This window comes from Antedon mediterranea, chromosome 6 (genome assembly GCF_964355755.1).
Source record: "Antedon mediterranea chromosome 6, ecAntMedi1.1, whole genome shotgun sequence".
Classification (NCBI taxonomy): domain Eukaryota; kingdom Metazoa; phylum Echinodermata; class Crinoidea; order Comatulida; family Antedonidae; genus Antedon; species Antedon mediterranea.
This window is the reverse complement of record NC_092675.1, coordinates 717,824-744,855: the sequence shown is the minus strand read 5'-3', so window position 1 is coordinate 744,855 and position 27,032 is coordinate 717,824. Positions and strand designations below refer to the sequence as shown.

Sequence of the window (27,032 nt, the reverse complement as noted above, 5' to 3'; positions counted from 1 at the left end):
GGTTACCCATACTGAAAGCGTGTAATCGATTCATAGTTCCTTTCATAGTCCTTTCCTTTAAAAAAATAGAACATAGGCAACTGAAAGCAACTAAGCTTATATGTCAACATTTTTGTTGTGCCTCGTTGTCAGTTGCGTTAAGTTGCACTTTATATCAACACAGTTGAGTTCCATGTCGACAAAAATTTTTATTTTTGCCGTAAATACTTTTTTATTTTGTATTTATATCATACTAATTGGATGAACAAAAAAGAAAATTCACTTCTTTAGTATATAAAATTACCATTCGTTTTTATTCTTCATTGCTGTTTTAGTAACCAGTAATGTTATAAAAATTTGCATACAGCAGTTGTTTTATGCTAACTACCTAATGCATATTTAATATTTGAAAATATGAATATTCTGACGTATAATCAAGGTCAAGGAAACCAAGGTCATGTTGTGGTGGTGGTGTTACTCGAGCGAACCACCAACGAAGACGACGTAAAAAACGACGAACTGTAATTTATACCCCACCCATCATTTATGAATGTAAACAAGTATAATTATTGGTTTGATTGATGATATAAATATGCTAAAAAAATAACGGTAAGAGTTGGTTGTGTAAACCCATGCTTGTCTAGCTTGTACGTCGCTAGCCTAGCGTTTACTTGCTAGTAGCCAGGGCTAGAGGGCCTAGGCCTAACTAGGCTAGGCCTCTAGGCTGGTAGTGTAGTACTAGAAAGAGGCCAGGCCGGACCTAGGCCACCAGTGACCAGGGAGAGGGCTAGGAAAGGAGGCTATACCACAGCCTTGCTAGGCCTAGAGTCTCTTTAGTTAAGCCTACCATAAACTATAGAGATATATAATATTATTATTAATAATAATAGTGAACAAAATATCTGCATAAACTAAAGCTAGGCTAGTTTAGAGCGCTATTTATTAAGGACAGGTGGGTACGTGCATACCGGTGATGAGATACAGTAATTAAAAAAACAAATTGCATTTCTATTTATTATGAACAATTTTGACATTTATTTGTATTCATTTTTTAATGCGTGTTAAATTGACTACTTGGTTGGTGTACAATAATACTACAAAACCATTATTAGTAGCTAATTAGTAGATATTAATATATACAGTATAAGTATTACAATTACAATCATTCACTTCAGTAAACTTGAAACATTTTTATTTTCCAATTTTCAGAGTCTAGGCCTAGGAACAACCAAAGACATCATTACTTAACCATTATTAAAGGACACGGACATCATGCCTTCCTTGAAACGTCTTCCAAGACCAAGCTGTGGTCATCGCATTTTGCGAATTATACTATTTTTATATGATGTAGGATTTTGGGTAAGTAGTGACAACTCACAAGTACCGTATTTATTTGAAGAAACACCCTGCCTGCTTTGAAAAACGCTTCCCTTGAATAAACGTCCCCAATAACATATTATTTGGAATAAACGCCCACTTTAAATAAACGCCTTCCCTGAATATCCCCTAAAAACCATCCAGGCGTTTATTCAAATACAGTTTTTAGAAAATTGAAATTAGAATATTTTTCAGTTTCTGGATGTTATTAAACATGCAATAAAAGTGTTTTTGTCAGAAATATTATTTAATGGATTCATACCTGTATGTAACTTTTTAAAGCTCCGGTACATGCATGAATTTTAAATATAATATGGTTAATTGTACATAAATCAAATTGTAACAGAAATCAAGACGAAAAACCTTTCCTTAATATGGTCAAATATAAAATTTGGCAACATTCTGCCATAAAAACCAGGAAGGCTTTTTCCAGTAGTTAGGTAGTTTAACCTAATGTAATAACATGTCTGGTGACTCCCTAGAAAGTGAAAAAAGATGGTGGATATACAGTGGATAATTTTTGCTATAGCATGAAAATAAAAATCTGAAGTTGAATAAAAATACCAGAAATGTAAAATTCAAGTTATATTGCCTATTTTAGTCACCTGATAACATTTTTTACAACACTGTTTATTTTTCATAGCTTTTTAAAGTGCCTTTCTATTTACAAAATTTCTGTACAAAAGAATAGAGATTTTACATTGTAATTTAAACTATCCCCCCACTGATAAGAAAGTGCTTATTTTCAACAACCTCAAAAATCCCCAAAATTATTAAACATAGGGCAAATTATAGATCGATAATTATTGGAATGTATGATCAATAGAAATTGTTTGCCCGCACCTGGCCTTTTAAACTTCTTTTTCATGGATTAGTAACTCTTTTTTTTTTCTTTATCATAGCTGATTGGTGTAGTTATTTTAGGTGTGGGTATTTATGCTGAAATAGAAAAGAAAGACTACCAAGCAGTCGTTGATGTCCTTCTTACCCCGACTATTTTCATGATTGTTGTCGGCTCCTTCATGTTTATTCTTGGCTTCATTGGCTGCATAGGAGCATTACGAGAAAATATTACTTTGCTACGAATTGTAAGTTTTGTTAAATTGTTATGCACATGTCAATTGTATGACCCACTATACTGTAATTTATTTAAAAGACGGGTAAATAAGATTGTTTATTTAACAAAAAATGAAAGTAAACAATATAAGGCAAAGATAACCGAACAAAGGCTCAGCAAACATTTATATCATGTTGGTCTCTTTCAAACAAACCAAACAGCATCCTATCTCACTAAACTAAAAAAATAATACAGAGTAGATCCATTCATATCATATCATCTACACTATACAAACAAGATTTATAACCTCGTACTTCATAACTTTGATTATGCAATAGAACTCCTATAACCACAGCAGTGTTTCTTATATTATACAAATAATGAATGAGTACAATAGTACAAATATTTTCATGATGTAAAAATTCAACATTTCGCCTTTAATTTAAGCGGAAGAAAATATTGGTTCCATTGCACAAATATAAAAACATTATTTGTTTTTAAATATTATTTTAAACATTTGAAATTTGTGATTTTAAACTCATTGTTTTGTTAAATGCATCACTTTTCCATCCTATAACCGACTGATTTTTGCATTAATTGTTTTTTGTTAGTTTGGTATTACACTGGCTGTTGTGTTTGCGCTTCAGTTGATTGGTGCTATTCTTGCGTTGGCATTCAGGGGTCAAGTAAGTTTGTATCTAACATTTAATTTGTAATTTCACCAACAGTCACTTGGAAATATTCACTAGAGTGAAATGTTGTAACGGTAAAAATATGAAGTTTTCATTTATTAAAAGACAAAATAAATGCTTAAATTGTACTATCTTGACTATTTTTCACTTAAAATTTTCAGGAAAATTATTTGTTTTTCAATCCAAAATTTTTGTCAAAGTGAATAACTATTAGGTGACATTAAAATGGAAAAACATTTAAAACAATTATTTTTTCAAAGGGAGAAATATATCTATATAACAATGGAATTATGTCTAAATTTAGTCTAAATTAGTGCTGAGATTAAATTGTTTGTATACAGTAATGAGATTGTGTTACATGTAAATAATTCATTTAAAAGATGGTGGTATTTTTTGTTAGACTCAACAACTTGTAAAAGATGGGCTTCAGCACTCTATCAGAAACTATTACAATGATCCTGATATTCAGTTTGCTGTAGATGCAATGCAAACAAATGTAGGTACTTATCTGTTTATTAATTTGCATACAATTAAATATTAATTTGCATACAATTAAATATGAATTTGCATACAATTAAATATGAATTTGCATACAATTAAATATGAATTTGCATACAATTAAATATGAATTTGCATACAATTAAATATAAATTTGCATACAATTAAATATGAATTTGCATACATTTAAATATGAATTTTTATGCATTTAAATATGCAAATATTATTTAGTAGTCCGAAAGGAAATTTAATTTGTGTACAGTGGATGTTTATTAATACACACCATGAAACAGTTTTGTACACATTTAATATCAACTGTAATATCCTTGTTTAGTGGTTGTTGTTGTTATGGCCATTTTGTATATATAACTTATTATTGTTTGTAGATCAGGTGTAGGAAATCTATGATTTTAAACATTTCAACCCATCGTTGTTATTCTATTATTCCTCACTGTGGATTACCTCAGGTGTAGGAAATCTATGATTTTAAACCTTTCAACCCATTGTTGTTATTCTATTATTCCTCACTGTGGATTACCTTCACAATGTACTTGTCTTTGTCAGAAGATCCTTGAGTTTCAGCATAAAAACTGTTTTACTGAAAAAAAACAATTTCCTTAAACAGAAATGTATCTAGAGGCATTCAATCAGTAAACTGTGATGGTAGTGCAGTTGAAGCTTGGTGATAACATGCTTGCCTTCCAATCCCGGGGTCTATGGTTCAATCCTGACCTAGTGGCTTTAAATAACTCACTTTCTCTACCCCACTCCCAAAGCCTCAAACAAGGCAAGTACTGTATGATAGTTTATTCATACTGTAATTTGCAATTTTCTTGCTTTCAATTGTTTATAAAGTGTTTTAAAGTCATAAAATCCTTTCTTTAAATAATAATATAACATATGTACAATAATCCTGTTATACAGGATTGAAAGGTTGTTCTATAGGTTTCATACTGTTGTTTTTGTGAAGGTCTCTGGTATTGTCTTACCAGGATGTTGTTGTGCCACATAAGTATACTTAATTCCTAATTCTCATGTAACACTGGGGTCATTAGTTATACAATTGTTTAACACAATGGCATCATGGTTTATATTATTTTATATTATAATAAATAATGTTATGCTTTGTTGTTGTTATATAGAATATACTTATAAACTGAAACTAGAAATTATTATGATTATGATATCAGAATATATTTTTTAATACAAATACATATGGTACTATTTCTTGTTTTTGTGATATAGTTTGAATGTTGTGGTGGTGCTGACTTTAATGACTGGGACGGAAATATTTACTTCATGTGTACCGATTCACATCGATCTGCAAGTTCCTGTGGCGTGCCATACACATGCTGTGTTGTACCCAAGGTATTCGAATCAACAACACACTCAATCTCATTTACATCTTAATCTACAACTTAGTATTTTTCATTGCATTTTTTATACTTTACTTAATTAATTTATATTTTATTTATTTATTTAAAAACATATTTATACAGGATAAAACATATCAGGTATAGATGAATGTAGCACCTGTTTTATATATGGTCCTGTTTATAGAAAATAAAAGGTTAAAAACATGCATAAAAACTTGCTAAAACAGTAAAATAACAATTTTTTTTAAATATTTTAATTCATATAATGGTTTAATACATGTATGTACTGCACCTATGAACAATCATTGATATGGTGTATTATAAATGCTTTTATTAATATTATTGTTTATTACTTACATGTTTTTGTAATTATTACATTATTTTCACATTATTTTATTTTTCCTTCTGCAGGAACAACAAGTAAGATGATAAAATCATCACATTGGTTTAACTTCTTAAACATTGTTGTTCTTTACTAATTAGATTGTTGTATTTGAGTGAATTGTATACTAAAGATTCAGTATGTACTATGAGAATGCCTTTGAATAAGATGGTTTTTCATTGGAACGTGAGGCCAGCCCAATTTGTAGATCACTAGCCCTATGAGAATGCCTTTGAATAAGATTGTTTTTTCATTGGAACTTGAGGTCTGCCCAATCTGTAGATCACTAGCCCTATGAGAATGCCTTTGAATAAGATTGTTTTTCATTGGAACTTGAGGTCTGCCCAATCTGTAGATCACTAGCCCTATGAGAATGCCTTTGAATAAGATTGTTTTTTCATTGGAACTTGAGGTCGGCCCAATCTGTAGATCACTAGCCCTATGAGAATGCCTTTGAATAAGATTGATTTTTCATTTGAACTTGAGGCTGGCCCAACCTGTAGATCACTAGCCCTATGAGGATGCCTTTGAATGAGATTGATTTTTCATTTGAACTTGAGGCCGACCCAATCTGTAGATCACTAGCCCTATGAGAATGCCTTTGAATAAGATTGATTTTTCATTTGAACTTGAGGCCGGCCCAACCTGTAGATCACTACCCCTATGAGAATGCCTTTGAATAAAATTGATTTTTCATTTGAACTTGAGGCCGGCCAAATCTGTAGATCACTAGCCCTATGAGAATGCCTTTGAATAAGATGGTTTGAGGCCGGCCCAACCTGTAGATCACTAGCCCTATAACCATCAGTTTGTGTGTATCCTTAGTTCCACCAGGAGTTTTGAGCTACTGTAGTGATGTGGAGATTTTTCACATCTTGTTAGGCACACTTCACTAATTCGTCGACTATATTTATAAAATCACCATCTATCACATTTAATTCCTTCTCTGAGCACATACTGGATATTATGCTGTTTTCAAAATAAAATGCCTATTCTGTATTATCTTCTAATTTTGCACAATTTGTTTGATGTTTCTTTATTAATGCTATTTTTGAAGATAGAAACTTAAACTAAAGTGGTTTAATTCAACACAAATTCTTCATAATTTATTAAGATCTGTTTGTTCTGCTACACTTCTTGAAATTGTTCCAGTCCAGAATGTCCTGTGGCACCAATTTTTCAAAATGGGACTCATCACTGTAGCCGATTCTCTTAAGCTCTACACTATCAAACTTTATGTGACAACAAAGGGTGTTGTGCCCATATATGGTAGTGATATCACATCATCATGTCCATATATGGCCACATCACATTATTTTGTCACATAAAGTTTGATAGTGTAGACACAGCTTATAATTCCTAAATGCAATATTTGTGACGAATGAACATGTGATGCAATGTATACAGTGGTAGTCACATGTGATGCAATGTTTACAGTGGTAGTCATCAAATGCTTGTATTTTATAATTAAAAAGTAATCAACCTTTTAAACAAGTCTGTATTTTCAATATTTAATCTTGTATTGTATCTGAAATGTATTTTTTTTTCCATAGGATGAAATGATACCAAACACTCAATGTGGAAATGGAATTCGTGAAGGAGTTACTAATCGGCTTGAGTTACAAGGTAAAATCTACATCAGTGGATGCGTAGACGCTTTTAGTACTTGGTTAGAGGACAACTTAGCCCTCATAGCTGGTGTCATACTTGGATTCGCCCTGCCACAGGTATACATTACTGATTTATTTTAATAATCTAGAATGGTTTACTAATCGAATGAAAATAATGTTTTGCCAATTTTTGGTTCTGAATGAAATTCAGCATGAAGTATAGGGATGTATGGTTTGCAGTCTTTATCAAGGTTTACTTACTTGTTTTGGTAACCATTGTTTAGGACATTTTGAAAGATTTAAGATATTTCAGGAAAAAATATCAATCCTATGTGTAGTGTGCATATGAAAACCAGGTTTTCAATCATGTTTCCGTGGAATAAAGAAAAAGTTACAAACATATAGCTGTTTCTAAACACATGTACTACTGTATATACACTGGTTTGATCAAATTACTATAAGACTGGTTTTCATATAATTGCTACACTGCCTGTCAGTGATAGTGAGTAGAGATTCCATGGAAATACTTCTAGATTGATCTTGCAGTGCTCAGCTAAAAATTGCATATACACCACGTACGTTAACTAAACTTGTGATTGGCCAATGTTGCAAATCATTGCAAACAAATTGAAAACAACTTTCTCAATTTGTTTGGTTGATCGATCACAGTTACATCGTTAACTTGTAGCAACAGCAGAGATTTTATGGAAACATTGTTACTAACTTTCAAAAAGCAACACAGGTTCTGTATTTTTTGGAGAACTTCATATTGTCTTAAAAACGTATACTGTACTATATGTACATTACGTTTTAAAATGAGTATGTTGGGTTTTGAATGGCATGTATTGGTTGGTATGCAGAAACTAACAATTATTATTTTTCTTTTTGCGGTGGTGGTTAAACTTCTTAAGACATGAGAACAAATAATAATAAAGATATTTGAAATTTGTCATAATTAATCATTTTCAACAACATGTGTTATTTGTGTCGAACTAGCACATACGTAGCCTATACACTTGGGTTACACTTTTTAAAATTGTTTAACTCATTGATTAGTAATGTATGGTTTGTCATCATTTTAAAATGGTTTTTAAATACTTTTGAACATTGTCACTGATGAATCAATCATTAGATGATTTTGTATCTGCTCAAATCCAGTCATTTCAAACATTTACTCTTTGCACTTCGTTCGACCTTTAACCTTCAATCTTTACAGGTGGCAGGGATTTGGATGACCTTTGGGTTTATCCAGCAAATAAAAGATGAGAATTTGTATGCGGAAGCTGATATGATAGATGCGGCTGAATTGCCAGACAAAACCACAGAATAATTTCTGCTTAATTCATTATTTTCTTCTCATGTGCGTAAGTTCATGGTGAAATGCAACACGTGGGGGCAGCACACTGCACAGTGACACCTTATTACCTTATCATTTACTACTGCAATATAACATGGGTCATTCTTCCAACACGTGGGGGCAGCACACTGCACAGTGACACCTTATTACCTTATCATTTACTACTGCAATATAACATGGGTCATTCTTAATATGGGTCATTCTTCCTAAATTTCATTTCTATTTTGTTATTGTCACACAAATAAATGTTTTCTGTTTTTTTTCCTACAAAAAGGCAATTGATTTTAATTAAAACTTATTTTGTGTAATTATTTCTAAAGCTGTCGGGAGAAAGGGGTTACAAATTTTATTTGAAATTGAGAGTGGAGTAACTAACCATGGTAACATATCCAAAGTTGTCATCATGATCATATGAAAAAGATTGCGTCATTTTGTGCTCTTATATTCAACTTCAACCAATCACTGCCCTATCAATCTATTATTACCAGGGAGTTGTAACTCCCTGTTATTACCATCATCTTATTTAATCAATTCTCCAAATGTTATTAAAAATCACATTTCTTTTCCTCTTTTTTTTCTTCAACTTGAAACCAATTTTCCATTGAAAAAAAACATTTCCTAATCTGTTACTAAAAACCCATGATATATTGCAGCAGTAGCCGTTGTGGGGTTTAACCACTGCTGGTGATGGCCACGATAAGCAGCACTTAAGTCGCACTAACTTGTTTACTTTGAATGCACTCTAGGTATCATGTGACTGATGAATGCCACTACTGTGCATCTTGGATTGCCTAACACTTACTATTTATTATATAACCAAATATCAGATTGATATTGAAGTTGATTTCTTTTTATCATACAGTATATTCATTATTTTATTCAAACTCATCAACTAATTTGTTTTCATTTAATTATTTTGCTGTTAGAATTTTAATGTTTCCTATATTACATTAAAAATATCTTTTCTATATTTCATTTTATAAGAGGAAGGAAACTTATTATTTTTTCTTTGTGCTAATAAAATTGTTTGCTTTATTTATATTATAAAAATATAAAATAGCTTCATATTAACATTCATAAATATTCTTTTAATATTTATTTATTAAGTTTATACATAAATATAATGCAACACAAAGATAATTATTTTACATTTCATTTTACAATGTTCAAGCCCTGCCAACTTCCAACATTTAATTGAATAATAGTTTTATATTTCTATATTAAGAGGAATTTAAGCTAAAATTATAATTGATAAGAAAATGCATACATCTATTTTAACATCTTTCATTTTAAAATGTGGATTTATCGGTAACCCGCAAAAACAAATTTGAAACAGTTAACATAATATTTGAGGGATTAGTGTAAAAAAAATAGGATTTATTCATAGGTGATAACTACATAATTGACATTAGACAGAAATAAAATTATAAAACTTTAAAATTAAAAGTGACGATATCTAAAAATTTAAAAGAAAATTAAGAATCTGAAAAGCTAGGTTACTATTAATAGATTTTTACAATTAGGTTGAGACACTGGAAAATATAGCAGTCATTACTTGTGTATGAATGTTGATTGATTTAATTTTTCGAAAATTAGAAGCAAATTGCTTATAAAGCTCTGTTTATACTATCAAACTAGTTCTAGTTTGTCACAAAAATGTTGATGACATCATCATGTCCATAAATGGGCAGATCAGATTTCTGTCACATAGAGTTAATTTGATAGTGTAGACAGAGTTTTAGTGGAACTAAAAAATATTATTTTTGTTCACAGTGAATATTATGATTGTCAAATTTTAAATATTAATATTCAGTGGTTCATTTTCATGTTATACCATTTCATTTATTGATGGAATATTTAATCTAGGTGAAACTCTTAAATAGCTTTAATAACATTTCCTCTTTACTATACTATAAAAATCAAAAGGCAAATTACAAACAAAATGACAATGCTGTGGGTATCCATGGCTGGATCTCAATGGAGATACAAATAAAAGAAGTTTGTAAGTACTATGATTGAAGGTCAATTTACACAGATGAGCGGTAATGATAATAAAAATATAGAATCTATGTTATTCCTCCATGTACACAAACGTGGAGCGGTGAGGCGGTTTCCGTTGAGGATACAGATTCTATGTAGTACAAGCTATGCGGCTTTCCACTTATACCGTAACCGCTTGTCTGTGTAAATTATCCTTATGCATTGTTTACATACAAGTATATTCAGGCTTCGATCACTGGACCAGTAGGATGTATTCATACATACTTGTTTTGGACGTGTCACACATTCCATTTTGCTAGACCAGACTACATTATAGAAAGCATGCTAAAAATGGTCATATAAAGGCCGCTATGTACAAAGATAAGTAAATTAGTAATCTAAAGCAATTATATTTAATTATTTATAATTACACTTGAACCCCTATGAAGGGGACACTTTCAGGCCCCAGCATAGTGTAGGTAGGAGTTGACTGTAGTATTCAAACATAGATTGTTCCATTCGTTCTTCAGGGGTGTCCCAAAGAAAGGCTTTTACTGTAGTGTAATATGTTACTTTTGCATGAAAATCTGTAATTCACAATATTTGTATGTATATATATATATCATCTAATTGTATCTTTCATTTGTTTACATTCAATAACTGGCACTGTTGCTTCTTATTAAATCCTTTGTATGGTTTAATAATTAATACATTCATTTGGTAGATGTATTATTAATGTTTATATAGAATATTTCATACTAAACTCACTGGACCAGTATAAGTATTTCATACTTATTATTATATACTTATATATTTACTCATTTTTTAGATTTAACCATTTTATATTTGCTGCAGTACATATTGGTTTGCAAATTAATATTCTAAAACTTAAAATATTCAATATTGCTTTTCTGAATATTAACAATATCAAAATTAGTTAATAACAGTATTTACTGGACTTGAAAGTTATATTATGCTGATCGCTATAACTAACTTTAGTGAAAATACAGAAATCAGTTAGTGTCACAAAATAATTTCCATATCCAAAAAATACAATGAAAAATAAAACAGAAAAAAAAAATAAATTAAAATAGAAGATATCAAAGATAAAACAAATAAAAATGTCTATAAAACTTAATAAAAGAGGAATTTAGTAATGATGATTAGCTACTATAAAGAAAACCAAAAAAGTTTTATAAAGTTGCAATAACAAAAATTGAACACTAATGTGTTTTTCTTTTTCTCAGTGTGTATTGCAGTTACTATCGTCTTTCTTAAACAATTTAATGCAAAGTTCTGAGTTTGTTTCTCTTTATTTTGCTTAGAAAAGATTTCTAGCGTTCGAATATCATTTTAGAAAATGAGCCAAAAATGAAAAAGAAAAGCTTGAAATAAAATGTAAAAAAAAGTGTAAACAAATTGTAACATACCTCTTTTTTCTTTATATAATTTATTACCATTACTATTGTCCTAGGCTAATGCCAGTGCTTTCAAACCCCACTAAATTAAATAATATTCATACAGTATATAATAATTATTGTTTTTATCTACCATCATAATTTATTACTATTATTATACCTTTTGCCTTTCATTTCAGATTTTTGGCTTAATTATCAACATGTTAATGGTAACACAAATACAAGAGGAATTATTATTATATAACTACCAGAAAGTTATGGCAGTAACAAGTGAAGATATATCAACAACCAAGTTAACATGACAACAGACACTAACATACAGACCAACCTGTACACCATCCATAATAGCTCTACTACACAGCCAATTCCAAAACCTGTATTTATGGATGGGCCTTTGACATTCACAGTAGGTGTGTTATAAAACAAATAATGCATTTTTATTTGTTGAATGGATAGAATATTTTAAAAGTTGAAAGATAGATATTTAGATAGATAGATACTAATATCCATTCCACTCATAAATATTCATTAAATATTCAATATTAAATTGGTTTACACAGACAGAAATAACTTTATTTTTTATTAAAGAATAACACAGACCAGTGGACAGTGGTTAGCTAAGAAATACTATATTTCAGGGTTCATATATCTATTGTTTGTTTTGTTTTATATTCTTTCTTAACAATTTAAAGCATTTAATACCAGCTCAGAGTAGCAGTTACTATATAGTAGACTTATGTTACAAAAATAAAATAAAAAATATTAACATGAAATATTAATGATATAATTTATTTTAAAAATCAAACTTGTTTTTTGAAAATTACTAATATAAATTATATTGCTAATTAACAATAAATTATTAATTACTATAACATTTCTTTTGCTGAAACCAATCTGCTATAACAGAAAGGTAAGGCCCACCCATTTCATGCCGTGAAATACATTAAATAAAGAATATGTATAAAAATGTATTTTTAAATAAAAGTAATTTTTGTACTCTATTCTATATACTAATTAGGAATGATTATTCCAATAAATTTAATTACCATTTTTGTAGTTTTTTAGAAAGATAAATTTTTTGTATGAATAACATTTTTGGAAAATGTTTTTAGAAAGAAATCAAATATACATAATTTATTTATATGCAATTTATAATGTACATAATCACAAATGCACTAAACATATATAATTTTTAATTGTATAATATCTCGCCTGGCAGCTACGTATACTATATGAAAAATTAGATTATGACAAATTTGTGATATTAATTGTTAAAATAATACAACACCACCCACTGTGTCTCTTGGCTTTCGCTTTCCTTTCAAAACCCACCTAATGTCAAATCATTAATTTATATTAAAACAATTCTATTATATAATTGATACTACCTGTACTTAATCTATGCAAAATTACTATTTCTATCTTTAGACTAAAGTACTATAATATACTTATTATTAATTATAAAATACTTATTTTTCTATGTCACTGGTTACTAGTAATAACAAAAATAAATGTTCTTCGATTCAGAGGCTGATACACAGTCTCTGATATTATAGACATAATATCAAATATAGAGGTTGTCTTTATAGAGGTAGTGTCTGATACTGTAGAGATAGTCTTTGGTAGTAGTATAGGGGTTGTCTGTAATACAGATGTAGTAGAGATAGTCTATGATATAGAGGCAGTCTTTATAGAGGCAGACTCTGATATAAAGGCAGTCTTTATAGAGGCAGACTCTGATATAAAGGCAGTCTTTAGGTAAGGGTAAAGGTATTTCATATTTGTCCTCAAGCTTAACTGGAAACTGAGGAAATTCGGATTAGGCCCTCCACGGACCCACGGCAGCCAGCAGTGCAGCGCCTACCAGATTAGCACACCGGGAGACGATCCCCTACTCTTTTCGAATAGTGTACCAAGTTCTTTAACATGCATTGTTAAGTACACGGAACCAACGGCTTTACATCCCATCCGAAGGATAGAGGAAGACTCTGATATAAAGGCAGTCTTCATAGAGGCAGACTCTGATATAAAGGTAGTCTTTATAGAGGCAGACTCTGATATAAAGGTAGTCTTTATAGAGGCAGACTCTGATATAAAGGTAGTCTTCATAGAGGCAGACTCTGATATAAAGGTAGTCTTTATAGAGGCAGACTCTGATATAAAGGTAGTCTTTATAGAGGCAGACTCGGATATAAAGGCAGTCTTTATAGAGGCAGACTCTGATATAAAGGTAGTCTTTATAGAGGCAGACTCTGATAATAGAGGATTCTTAAGATGTCTTTATAGAGGTAATCTCTAGAGGTACTGTAGTCTTTAAAATAGATATAGTAGAGGTTGTTTTTTGCAGATATAGGAGTCTCTAATATAGAGGTTGTCTTTGGTATAGATGTTTTCTTTGATATAGAGGCAGTCCCTAATATAATATAGAGGTGTTCTTTGATATAGAGGTGTTCTTTGATATAGAGGCAGTCCCTAATATAGAGGTATCTTTAATATAGAGATTTTTTAACATATGTAGTCTTTATGCTACATTTTTAACAACTCTATGACATTTATATAGATAGATATATTTATTTATAACTGTAACAAAGAACAAAGTATATTTTAATGTTATTATTATAAAAGTATAGCATAAAGGTATAAAAACAAATTGGTGAACAAGCATGACATAATGTTTTTTAATTTCTTTTCAATTAATAATGCAATGTAGAATTTTGCTTAAATTTCTTAATAATGTTTTTTTTTTAAATTAAATGCAGTTTATTATTAAGAACCTTGACAAAAAGGACATTTATGATTGTTAAATTTGAAAAAGAAAGTTATACTGTATTTGTGATCATGGGATAATATGTTTACTTTCAAATTACAGTAGAATCCTTATTATGGAACAATATACCACCTACTTGATACGTGTATAGCCTGTGTGTGTATAACCTGTGCATGTATAGCCTGTACACATATAGCCTGTTCATAGCCAGTACTTGCATAGCTTATGCATGTATAGCCTGTTAGTTAAACTTTACTTTAATTGGTGTGTTGATGTGTAATTATTGTTTTTTTATGTATATTGGCATTATGTTGTTTGACTAATAAATTATGTACTTAGTAAGTTTAATGCACTTACATTAATTAATGCTTGGGTTTATATATGAATAGAGTGCAATTTTGTAATATTATAAAAAAGATTTATGTATCTTAAATATAATGGTATTTAAGTACTGTTATGGTAATGGCTGGTACATACTAATGTATTGCAACTTGGTGTTCCATACTTTAGCTCTTTGGCGTTCCATACTGTGGCTCTTTGGCGTTCCATACTGTAGCCCTTTGGCTTTTCATACTGTAGCTCTTTGGCGTTCCATAGTACCATTGACTAATCTTCATGTATCTTAAATATAATGGTATTTAAGTACACTTATGGTAATGGCTGGTACATACTAATGTATTGCAACTTGGCGTTCCATACTGTGGCTCTTTGGCGTTCCATACTGTGGCTCTTTGGCGTTCCATACTGTAGCTCTTTGGCGTTCCGTACTGTAGCTCTTTGGCTTTCCATAGTACCATGGACTAATCTTCATGTATCTTAAATATAATGGTATTTAAGTACACTTATGGTAATGGCTGGTACATACTAATGTATTGGAACTTGGGGTTCCATACTGTAGCTCTCCTGGTTAAATCCGTAGACTTGGTACTGTACTATTATCAGTGTTTGTATTTAATCGTATTGCTTGACAAATTCCATCATATTATTAATTGTTCCATGAAATTCAAATATAATTTGAACCTTACAATATCTAATCATAGTATATTTACTATTAATGTATTTGATTATAATTATTAATATAATTAATTGTTAAAATCGTAAATTTGTTTTGGACGAATTGTTATGTAGTGTGTTCACACCTAAGATTAAAATGCAATTTGTATTAACATCATTGTATTTGATGTATTTCTTTAGTTAAGCTCTGTCCACACTATCAAACTAATTTGACAACAAAAAGTGTGATGTGCCTAAATATGGTAGTGATATGACATCATCATGTCCATATGGGCACATCACATTTTTTTGTTATATAAAGTTTGATAGTGTAGACAGAACTTTAGGCACATCATGTAATGATAGCTCAAGATGCAAGATAACTTAATGACATGAAGAAAAGATAATTAGTTGTATTTGGCAATACTCTTTATTAGTGCACATGTTTTTTATAATTCATTTAACAGTTTAGTTAGTTAGGCTAATTTAAGTGGGAGATAAAAAATAAATAAGTAAAAACTTGTAAATCATAAAGAAGTGCATATTACGTATACTGTATTGTATTATGTGTGGTAGAACCCCCCCCCCCCCCCTCCTGTCTTGTGTACATAATTATAACAGTACCTATTTTAAATAAAACATATAATATGTTATATGTGTAAAGTTTTCAAAACATTAGGCTACCCAGTCATGACGTTCCAAGTAACATTTCTAAATAACCCCCAAAAAAGTGTAACTTGCCTGGCCTAATCACTTTGCAATATTCAGTAGCTTAATATAACACTTGACAGAGATTCACCCTATTTCCCGCGCTATTCCGCTCATAAGCACCTCACATAATAGTATTTAGGTTTTATATATAATTTCTACATAATTATGCTTTGAAGTACATCTACTCTTTGATATAAGCTTCATCGAATTTGTTATACTTTTATTCCACAATTGTCATTTTATTACGATTGAAGATGTTTACATCCGCTAACACTTGACAAAGATTCAAGATTTTCCACGCTATTTCCCTTTTAAACTTCTCACATAATAGTATTTAGATTTTATTGATAATTTATTTATGCTTTGATATAGACTTTATTATACATGTAGTTTCGTTCACATAGCTCACTATGTCGGCCGGTCGGTCGGTAAACACTAACTCAAATTTGCGGACGCGACTGCAGCCATGTATATGTAAATTTGAAATTCAGATTCAGATAACATTTATTCAGATAATTGAATGAACATATACAAAATAGAAAAAAAAGATATTAAAGTGAACATAGATAAAGCAGTAATTGGTAGTCATTATTATCATGGATTCCTTCTAGAAGTTAAAACTTGTCTCGTACCATAAGCAATTTGTTATAGTAAAGTTCGAAAGAAAGAAAGTTTTTCTTTGAAGTACATACTACGTTCAGGCCTACCTTACCTTTCTGTTCATCAAATGTGGATAAATGCCAAACTATGTTCTCCTAGAGGATGTGAGTAAACCATTGATTTCCAATGTACTCCACCTTACCTAGCTAGCTTGGTGGGTAGGGATAGATTAAACCCACACGAGAGAACTCGATAACAACCCCGCTTTCACGATTAGGCCTACTTTGTTTTGAACAAGTTAAACACGCGGTACAAATAAAAGACTACCAAATTAAGAAAGTATTTAATTAAGTTTATTAGGTGTTTTACTATTGATAAACGAGAGACGAGTTTAAATTAATAGTTTACAAATTGAATTTATTGATGAAAGATTCGTGCAAAATTAATCTCCATAAACCAGTCGCTGAACAAAGTTACAAATCACTTTCATATATTTTTACTTTATTTCAATGTGTTTGTATTGTACATTATTTACAAATATTTAGTACATGATAAATATCGCTTAATAATATCTTTTATTTGTTTAATAACTAGTTAATTATAACTAATGAAACATGTCTTTCAAATAAATTACAGAGCTCTTGTATGGCTGATGAAAAAAAACGGTAGAAATTCCGGATTTGAAACTTTGTAACCACATTGATTATTTGATTGAAATAGGGCGGGGCGAGGGCAAAAATGGTAAAATGAAGCTTAATTTGATGTCCTATCTTTTGCATTACAATTTGTGAAATTTAGGGGGCCCAGGCCGGCTAGAACCCCACCCCCACTGGATTACCATTGCCCCGAAGCGCGCTGAATCTGATCAAATGTATATATTATTTTTTTTAAATTTCTTAGTACAAAGAATTCAGTGAGAATTCAAAGACTAGCAGTTTGAATAGACAGTGAATGTCATTTAGGAATTTCGAGAAGCGGTGATGGGAAAAAAAATGCAATGTTATCATAAGTTGCTGAAGAATTTTTAAATATTCTTCTTCTATATACTTCACCAACGTTTTAATTAGGTACATAACACGCATAAAAAGCCTTATACAAACTTAAGAATTTAAAAATATCGAAGCGAAGATATCAAATAGCTTACTCACGCTTCATAAAAGACAGCGTCCATTGATTCGTATTTACAATTTGTACATAATTTGCATAATTTGAGTTAGGCACCTGGCATCTGGAGATTGAAGCGTCAACTCATGCAACAGTATGTAAACCATTACTTATTTAAATGCCAATATTACATCAGTAAATTAGTTTAAAATGTTCAGATTATTTGATGAGTTATGTTGCAGTGTCACTCATTGCGAGTCGTGAGTAATCATGGTCATTCGTACCCCCAATGTTCATAGTTGCACAGCGGCGTTCCAGGTGGTGATATCCCGTTTTTACGGCACCTGGCTGCATATATTGCACAGCGATGTTGCAGTGTCCAATGCCTTTAGGGGGTCTACATGGTGTAACATTTGGGGGTCTAACATTGGGGGGTTTTGACTTGAATTGGTTTGGCATTGACACCATTGTTGAACTTCTAGATAACTTGTCGTAATTGTATTTAACTGGTTTAGTAGGCTTGTATTTATTTGTACTCGTCTCAGAAACTAGATCTTTCTGAGGCCGAAGAGGGTTGTAAATCCGTTTGATGATGCTCGCGTCTAGCGTGTCTAGGTTTGAACAACTGGATACGTTATAGTACTCCTTTGTCTGGTCTTGGTTTCGAGATATTGGGCACAAATATTCGTTATCATCGTTCGTGGGATGATGGTTTTCATAACTATTCGTACTCGATGTGGACGTTGTGATGTAATGATCTTTGTTTGTTTCGTCGGTGACATCGCTAAGCCTGGTGGAATTGGTTTCGTCAGAATTTGAATAAAGTGTTTGTTTTTGACTAGCAACTAAGTACGGCTTATCCATCCAGTCATCTAAAATAGAAAGTTATTAATGGATGAAGTAAACAAAACCATGACAATGTTTTTCTTGTTATTTTTTTCTCAATTTACAAAAAATAAATCGAATAATAATTGAATTGGAAATTGCTACAAAGAAAAAAGACCCTTATATCGTTAAAGTATTAATAGGCCTAAAGCATGGAATAGTCTTACAAAGATTATAAAAACAAGTGTTTTTATACAATTTAAAAAAAAAAAATAAAGAATATTTAATTTTGTTTCTTCTTTTCCATTTTTACTGGACAATTTTAATGGTTGAATACATTTTTTCTATTTGAAATATTTTTTTAAATTTTTGTTAATGTTTTTGCTGTTTGCGCCGTGTTTGCCAATAAAGAAAAAAAGTCATTGAATAATTTTCGCTATGTTATAAAAAAGAAAGAATGTTTCATCTCGACACAAAATTGACATTCATTATTGAGGAAGTTTTTTGTCAATTATACTTACCCAAGGGAGAGTCGTATAGATGAACAGATCTTATCTCCTGATGAGCCCTAAAAGATAATAGGAATGTTTCATAGGGGGTCATATAGTAGATTATTAGTGACAAAATAGTAAATGCACGAAGGTGGTAATAAGAAATACAAATGAGACAGGTATATTATAGTAGGTTAAATTTAATATAATAAAATTAAAAGATTCCAAAGAGGCTTAGTGGGTAAACAAGGAAATTTGGCAATGTATAGTTGTGTTAAGAACTATAATAAAAACATGTGTTCATGTCAAATTACCTGACTACATATCTCTCTTGTTTTCGCTTGTGTTTTTGCTTACCAATGTAGAGTAACATACAAGAGAGTAAGGCGATTATCATAATTAGAAGCCCAATGATCGTTACTGTGGTTGCGGCAAAACCGATGGTTTTTCTGTCGTCACGCACATCACGATTTGGAGTGGGGAACATAGTGGATGACATCATGGGAATGGTAACGTTTTCCTGTTGTGTTAGAGTCGTTGTCGTGTGTAAGGTTGTTGTCGCTGGCTTTGGTGTTGGTGTTGGTGTTGGTATTGCACATATTGGTTCCGTTTTAATTTTTGAATCTAATAACAAAACATACACAATTAAAATGTTTACAAGAGTAGGCTTAAACTGAATCGAGGTACATTTTTAACTGTAGGCCTATTGTGTAATAATATGGATAGAGATAATAATCAACAGAGTTTAAATCTAGTTCTTATGCGGTTTATTATGTTATATAGGTAATTCTTCAACTTTTTTCTTAGAAGCCTTATTATCATAATAAAATGTTTTAGCTTACTATATTCGCATAATATACTGTTGACGATTGTCTTCTCTGCACATGGTTGATTAAGTATATATCCTCCGTTATCTGTCAGCCAGCCATCTTTCACAAAAACCTGAGAGCATGTCCTATTCAAACCAGCCATCGGTAAAGAATCCACATGTACAAGAAACTTGCGATAAACCGGATCAAATGTTTTGAGATTAGTTACGTCTAGTACGAACTCATTGTACTCTTGGTACTCTCGGAGGCTGTTGATGACGGCTGGAGCTCCCCCGGATTCCTTGCAATATTTCTCCATATCTAGACAAGATGTTGATATGATATTCCGCTTTACCACGTATTTATAGCATGATTCTGATTTGGCAGTGTTTACTGTAGAAGAAATAAAATTAATCTATATGAATGTTGTTGCCTACATTACTACAAGCAGAAACATTTCCAGTATCACCAAGTGTTGATTCCTATCCTATATAATTTTAAAACTTATTTTGAAATACTGGTAATATCATTGTCTTTATATAAGTCATAATCATTTTTATTTTAAAGAAAAGTGTGGAAAAAGCTATTACTCAAAATCAATTGATCCAAAAACGTTTGTACCTGATTTCTGAGAAAGATAACCTGCATGTTTTATCAAAATTAACATACTCATTTTTCTCTGAAATGTTTTTATACAAATGTCATTGACTTTTTGATCCAAATATTATTTTTAGTTTAGGTTTTATTAGACGTCTAGAAGAGTGTTCATTAGGTCATTCAGGTCATCGATATCACCTCAGTTTAGATTTTATTCTATGATTGTGCAGCATTAAGTACATAAGTACGTAAACATAATTACGCAGATAAATTTACATATTGTCTGCATTGAAACGTGTTTTTACCGACGCTACGCATAAACAAGGCCATATACATGGCTGCAGTCGTGTGCGTAAATCTGAGTTAGTGTTTACCGACCCCGACCGGCCAACCGACCGACCGACATAGTGAGCTGTAGAGTCGCGCACAAACCTAAACTCTTATACGCGTATGGATCTGTAGACTGCGCCTGTTAATTAAGGCCGTTTTTCTATAATAACGTCAATTCATATTTTCTGCTGTATGAATTCTATGAAACTTAATTATAAAATAATTAACACAACTGAATACAATTATTGTCAGCAATAAACTGGATTATTAAGGTCAAAATAAGCAACTGGATGTTGCAGATATAAGACGGATGATAGGCCTAGCCAGGGTAGCAGTCGTGACAGCCAACGATAAGTGTTTCGAGGCGTCAGTTCCTGTTTTACTCCCTGTCCCAGTCGCATAAAACCGTGCCTGATTTCTCAAACATAGCCACGCATTAATGAGCCAAGTATCTTGAGTACTAAGCGGAAGCAATGCGGTTTTAAGTCCACAATAAATGCTATTCGAAATGAGAGAGATGGATGCTTTTTAATTAACTTCTAGACTTTGGTTGTTGTTTCGCTTTTTGGACGTTAACCGTTAATTCTTGTGGGATTACTGGGGTTAGAGTATCTTAAATATAACTTCGCACGATATCTAAATATAGAGCCACTTTTCAACATATTAACACATATAAATAGATTTTTTTTAAATCCTGAATATCAATATAAAATATTATTAGCTGCAAGATTTGCAAATTTTATTGTGCGGCGTCGAGTAGAGTTAACAATGACAAAATACTGTTTACGGTTAGTAGTGTTAGAAAGTGTTTTCTCTTTTTTAAAGTGGTGCCCAGCACCCAAATCCTTATAATATCTACAAACGGTTCAACTGACGTTAAATAGGCCTATAAAATCAGGGCCCATAAATTGTAGACACTAGCCCACTCGAAGAAGCTGAAATACTAATAACAATTTGTAGCCTATATACATAACCGCAAATGACGCTAATGAATGTTGATATGGAAAATCATTTATAAATAGGCCTATATGTTATCTGTTGAAAATATTAATAAACTGTAATTGTAAAAAGATTTTTAAATTAATCAAATTGTGTAGTTAGAGTTAATGGCTTTTGTTGAAAAAATATAAGTAATTGAACTAAGATTATAAACTTTATGAATCATATTTGTTGAATTATATCATTTTAACAATACAATAAGAAGACAAAGCCAGTGCTGTAATAATTTTTGTTGAGAAAGAATACTAAATTAAAGTTATTAAAATAATGATTTATAAAACGCGTATAATTACAGAATTAACATCTTAACACTAACAACTTTGATAATTTTCATTAAAACAAATTCGATGTTTGTGAAGCTAAGGAGAGACTGATACAGCATGACGCTTGTCCACACATACACATGTAATAATAACTTCCTTAAAATCACCATGAGTTGACGTTTCAATATTTATAAGTAAATTAAATTAAATATATTCAAATGTAATTATTATGTTTCCTCGGTGGAGATTCAACAGGTGCTGTTGTATCTCTTTTGCCGTTTTTTCCACATTGCCGCTTCTTAAGAAAACTTGAAATATATTCCCATATTATAGTTATGAGTTAGTTTTGATCAATAGTCATAATTTCCACATGCCTACACGTAACATCTTACTCAATAGAACATGACAACATGAGTAGATTATTATACGCTTAGTATTGTAAATTTCTTAGAAGTGGGTAAATTATTTTTGTAGAACTTTTTTGTACGTTTTACAACGTGATATTACGTCATCACCACATCAGACGAAGGGTCGATAAATCTAGGCCTATATCCATCGTACTAAATTAAATTCCATCTGCTGCGCTTGCAAAATCGTTTCTTTATTACCGTATGTTTAGTAATTACAATAAGGCCTAACGGTAATAAAATGTTTTTCTTGAAAGCAGTGTGTGATATATGCCTATTTAAGCAGTGTGTGATATATGCCTATTTAAGCAGTGTGTGATATATGCCTATTTAAGCAGTGTGTGATATATGCCTATTTAAGCAGTGTGTGATATATGCTTATTTAATGGTAAATCATTTGAAATAGAAATATACTATCTTTGTTACACTTAAAAAAAAAAAATAATCTGCATTTATCTGTATAATACAAAAAGTTTACTTGTTTGTAGTGTAAGGCCTTTTTACTTTTATTTTAAATTGTGTTACCGTCCTTCTAACATTTTATATAACATTGACGAATTATGAGTAATAAAAAGTGGAAAAGCAGCGAAGTCAAGTTCCCTTTTTCACTATGATTTTGACACTTTATTTAACTTGTTAAAACCATTTTAATCTTTCGATTCGGGTGAATCTTCATTTTGATGTGTTGGTTGGCAGTTTTTATATGTTTCTCCTAAGGGAGGTCAATAAATTTGAATAAAGGCCCATTTTTTTCTAAAAATCAATTTTCAAACTACTTTTACGTTGGCCCCGGGCATTTACTCCGTTATTTTTTTTTCAATTCCCAACAGCTAATATCGGAAATTATTTATAAAATAACATGAATTTGAAAGTAGTGAGATACAAGTAAACTGCTGTCAATGTTGAATTCCACAAACGGATTTAGAACAGTTCATCAAAAACATCTAAAGAATATGTCACATAAAGTTAATGTCACATAATAGACAATATCACTAATCAACAAACTTTGTCACATTATACAAATAAAACTCTAAAATAAATATAAAAATGTTCTTTTATCTTAATTTGTTTAATGTATAGTATGTTGCTGCATGTGGAATCGGACATTTGGAATACTAATGTGTGTATTGAAAACCACAGAGTGTAAATGATGTTACTGATTTGATTAGGCCTAAACAGTATTATAAAGTATAACTTTAAGTTTTAGTCTAGGCCTACAATAAAGTTTGTTTCACATTAGTAATTGTCTAACTTAAGTTTTTGTGTGACGCTTACTTAGTGGGACCAATAACCGAACTATGCCTATACGTGCACGCATGTACGCGAAGCTAATATCTACAATATGTATGCTATAACAATTCAAATCCAACTGAGAGAAGGCCCCCGGCAAAACAAAATAGGAAGTCTTGTATTAAATAAAACAAGTGAACAAGGATCGAAACCATGAATTGAAAATCACGTTAATATGTGGTTACCTGCTAATCCTCAGATGATGGGTGTTGTGTCTTTCTGTGCATGGTACTCCTGCTCATGAAACGTAACTTGCTCAAGGCAGTGTTTATTATGAGAGACAGGAAACCACTAAAAATCGTAATGCTTTTGAGACATAGACCCACACCTGAGTAACTAAATCTATTTTGCGACCGTGAAGTCTGGAAACTAACCATCATACGAATTTGGCAATGCGTTATTAATAGCATTACTAAGTCAACTTCAATAAAAACAGAGAAGTTGCTCAGGTACGCATTCTTCCATAGTGAGTGATTTAACTTTCTAAATTATATAGTATATAGTTTTTGGTGCAGAAAGTTACATCAGTAATAATACGGTAGGCCTAACATCGTTTCATGACTGTCAGCACCGGTAGGCCTACCGTTACATCAACGTTCCTGCCAACGCAGCCGTAACGTCACGCTGGAGGCCACCGCAATGTAGTAAATTAAACATTATTGTTAACGATAGCGTCGACTAACGTCGACCGGAAAACAGGCTTTAATTTTTACGTTGAAGCGACCACAATGTTTACGTTGAAGCGACCGCAACGTTTAAGTTAAAGTTTAAAATGAATGCTTTTCAATGTTTTTACTCCGAAGGAATTTGTTTTTTAAGTAATTTATTTATTATACTTGTATCCAATAAGTATGGGGTTCTGACGTGCATTTTTTGCCACATGTGACAATTACACAACCTTGTAGTATGTTATCACGATTGACGATCACGGAAGTAATAATTATATATCATAATTAGAAATATAATAACATTCACACTCATGCACGTACATAATGTCTTCTTCTGTTCAAGTAGGGGCATAGATAGTATAGGGCCTCCACACCACATTTCCTGAGAATTAATGTATTTTGCAATAGGAAATGAACAGTTTTAATTGCATCACAAATTTTACCCACTCTTATCCTTGAAGTAAGTTTTTTCGAAGATATTGACAAAAGTTTAGTGATGTGTTAATAAGACTCGAATAAGACTCGAATAAGACTCGAATAAGCTCTCTGTAACCTTTGCATAGAGCACTGAGAGAATAAGGTAATTCATCTATACAATAACGTCAATGTTTCGTTCGCAAGATGATTACAAACAACAAATTTAGAAGTTTATTGACTAATAGTATATTCGTAATTCATTAAATCTAGGCTCGTAATTGGGTTTAGTCTCTACGACTATATATTGGTTCCCATTAGGCCTATAGAATGCAATATAACATTTTGTATTATCAATCACTATATACAACAAAGGAAAACTTGTTAGATTAGAAAGCAATGTACAGACAAATTGCTAGAACCAAGAGGACACCTTCGGGACCCAACAAAGTGTCCCAGGCCCTACCACCGGTATGGGTATCCTAAAGAAGGTTTTTTTTTTACTATAGCTTATGATATGAATAATTAATACCGAAGCCTCGTTGAACCTTGTATTTTGACTGGTAGTACCACGATCCTCTATAGGTGTAGAACAAATAACATTCATCATCAGCATTCCAATCACATGACATGTTTCTGAGGAAAAAATAAGTTTATATATAAAATCGGTTTGGTTGATTCGTTCGCGATATCATTAGGCCTAAACCATCTTTAAGCTCTGTCTACACTATCAAACTAGATTGACAAAATCAGTGTAATTTGCCCAATATGGTAATGATATACCCAAATATGGTAGTGATATGACATGATCATGTGCCGGTATTTGGGAAAAGTACATTTGTTGTCACATAAAGTTTGATAGTGAGACAGAGCTTTAGATTTGCCTATGAACCGGTGTATCGGTTGCCATCTTAATTTGACATTCAATGTCTTCGTTGATCGAGATCGTCATATTGTTACATTTTCGTTTTACTTTAGGATGTTTGGAAGAGGACTGACTGACAACACGAGTAATAAAATCACAACAATATTAAATGGGTACACAAAATATAACAGGACAACAACCAGGCAACATGTTTAGAGATGAGAGACATTGCCATCGTCGTCATCTAGTGTATTCATTACATGGGTGCACAATATAACAGGACAACAACCGGGCAACATGTTTAGAGATGAGAGACATTGCCATCGTCATCATCTAGTGTTTTCATTCTTAGAATAAGTTATCATTCTTTTTTTTTTTTATTCCGGTAAATAAAAACATTACAAAAAGCAGAACAAGTCTGAAATTATTGTAGTACATATAATAAAAAGTTACATTACAGATAAAAAAAATACAAAACAATTTACAATATGCATAAAAAAATAAATATACTGTACATTCGATACAAAAAAATAAATGAAAATAATAAGCCATGAACGCATTCTAGTATCCACATTAATATTTTTCCTAAGTGCAACCGAAAAAGGTGGAATTTACTTACCCACATTGTTTTGCCGATGTGAAAATACATAAAACGACTAACAAAACGGACATCACGACATATCTTCTGATTGAGTCCATTCTCTCCGCTCAATAATTTCACAATATTTTATTGTCTCTGAAGAGACTTTTATCAATTTCGTTGTCCTATACAGAGCCACAATAATAAAGTTTCCACTTGTGATTTTAATATTTATAATGTTGTGTAATTTGAAATAAATTCCGGCAATCGTTATGACAACCTTGACGTACTTATTAATGACAGAAATGGCCTGGATACGTAAATTTTTCCTCCTACACATTACAGCTGAATCATTTCAGCTGTTACTAAAAAACACAAGGCGACTATATTATGTAGAATATTGCCAACTTTTTGTCTAGTGGTGGCGCTAATGTAAATTGTTTTTTTGCCACCTTTTTTATTTTAAGAGGTGGCGCTAATTATGTAAAAAAGGTTATTCTATATTAAAGATTTGTATTTTAATGTGTTCTGTTTACAATTTCTTTCAGCTTATTGGTTCTAGAGCATAAGATCTAGATATTAAAATATTAAAA

At 31.4% G+C, this 27,032-nt stretch overlaps 2 protein-coding genes across 7 annotated transcripts; one reads left to right on the top strand and one right to left on the bottom strand.

The window, feature by feature from the left end:
• The first annotated feature begins 463 nt into the window (after nucleotides 1-463).
• Nucleotides 464-16,028, top strand: LOC140052303 (tetraspanin-33-like). Of its 6 annotated transcripts, XR_011845615.1 has the most exons (10): nucleotides 464-588; nucleotides 1,189-1,338; nucleotides 2,259-2,444; nucleotides 3,025-3,099; nucleotides 3,506-3,601; nucleotides 4,849-4,971; nucleotides 6,915-7,088; nucleotides 11,906-13,440; nucleotides 13,474-13,956; nucleotides 14,001-16,028. XR_011845615.1 is itself a non-coding variant. In XM_072097801.1 (9 exons), exons 2-8 carry the CDS (start codon nucleotides 1,252-1,254, stop codon nucleotides 8,299-8,301), a joined length of 855 nt encoding a protein of 284 aa, XP_071953902.1. In that variant the 5' UTR covers nucleotides 464-588; nucleotides 1,189-1,251; the 3' UTR covers nucleotides 8,302-8,335; nucleotides 11,906-12,011. The 6 variants fall into 6 exon arrangements, 3 of the variants coding, with proteins under 3 accessions (XP_071953902.1, XP_071953903.1, XP_071953901.1); XR_011845616.1 differs by lacking the exon at nucleotides 13,474-13,956 and having other exon boundaries at nucleotides 11,906-13,473; XR_011845614.1 differs by having other exon boundaries at nucleotides 11,906-13,956.
• Nucleotides 16,029-18,132: 2,104 nt separating this feature from the next.
• Nucleotides 18,133-26,644, bottom strand: LOC140051761 (uncharacterized). The gene is made up of 6 exons (XM_072097066.1): nucleotides 26,479-26,644; nucleotides 25,527-25,630; nucleotides 20,060-20,419; nucleotides 19,532-19,841; nucleotides 19,248-19,294; nucleotides 18,133-18,773 (listed from the first exon to the last, which is right to left on the bottom strand). Exons 1-6 carry the CDS (start codon nucleotides 26,556-26,558, stop codon nucleotides 18,133-18,135), a joined length of 1,542 nt encoding a protein of 513 aa, XP_071953167.1. The 5' UTR covers nucleotides 26,559-26,644.
• Nucleotides 26,645-27,032: the final 388 nt, after the last annotated feature.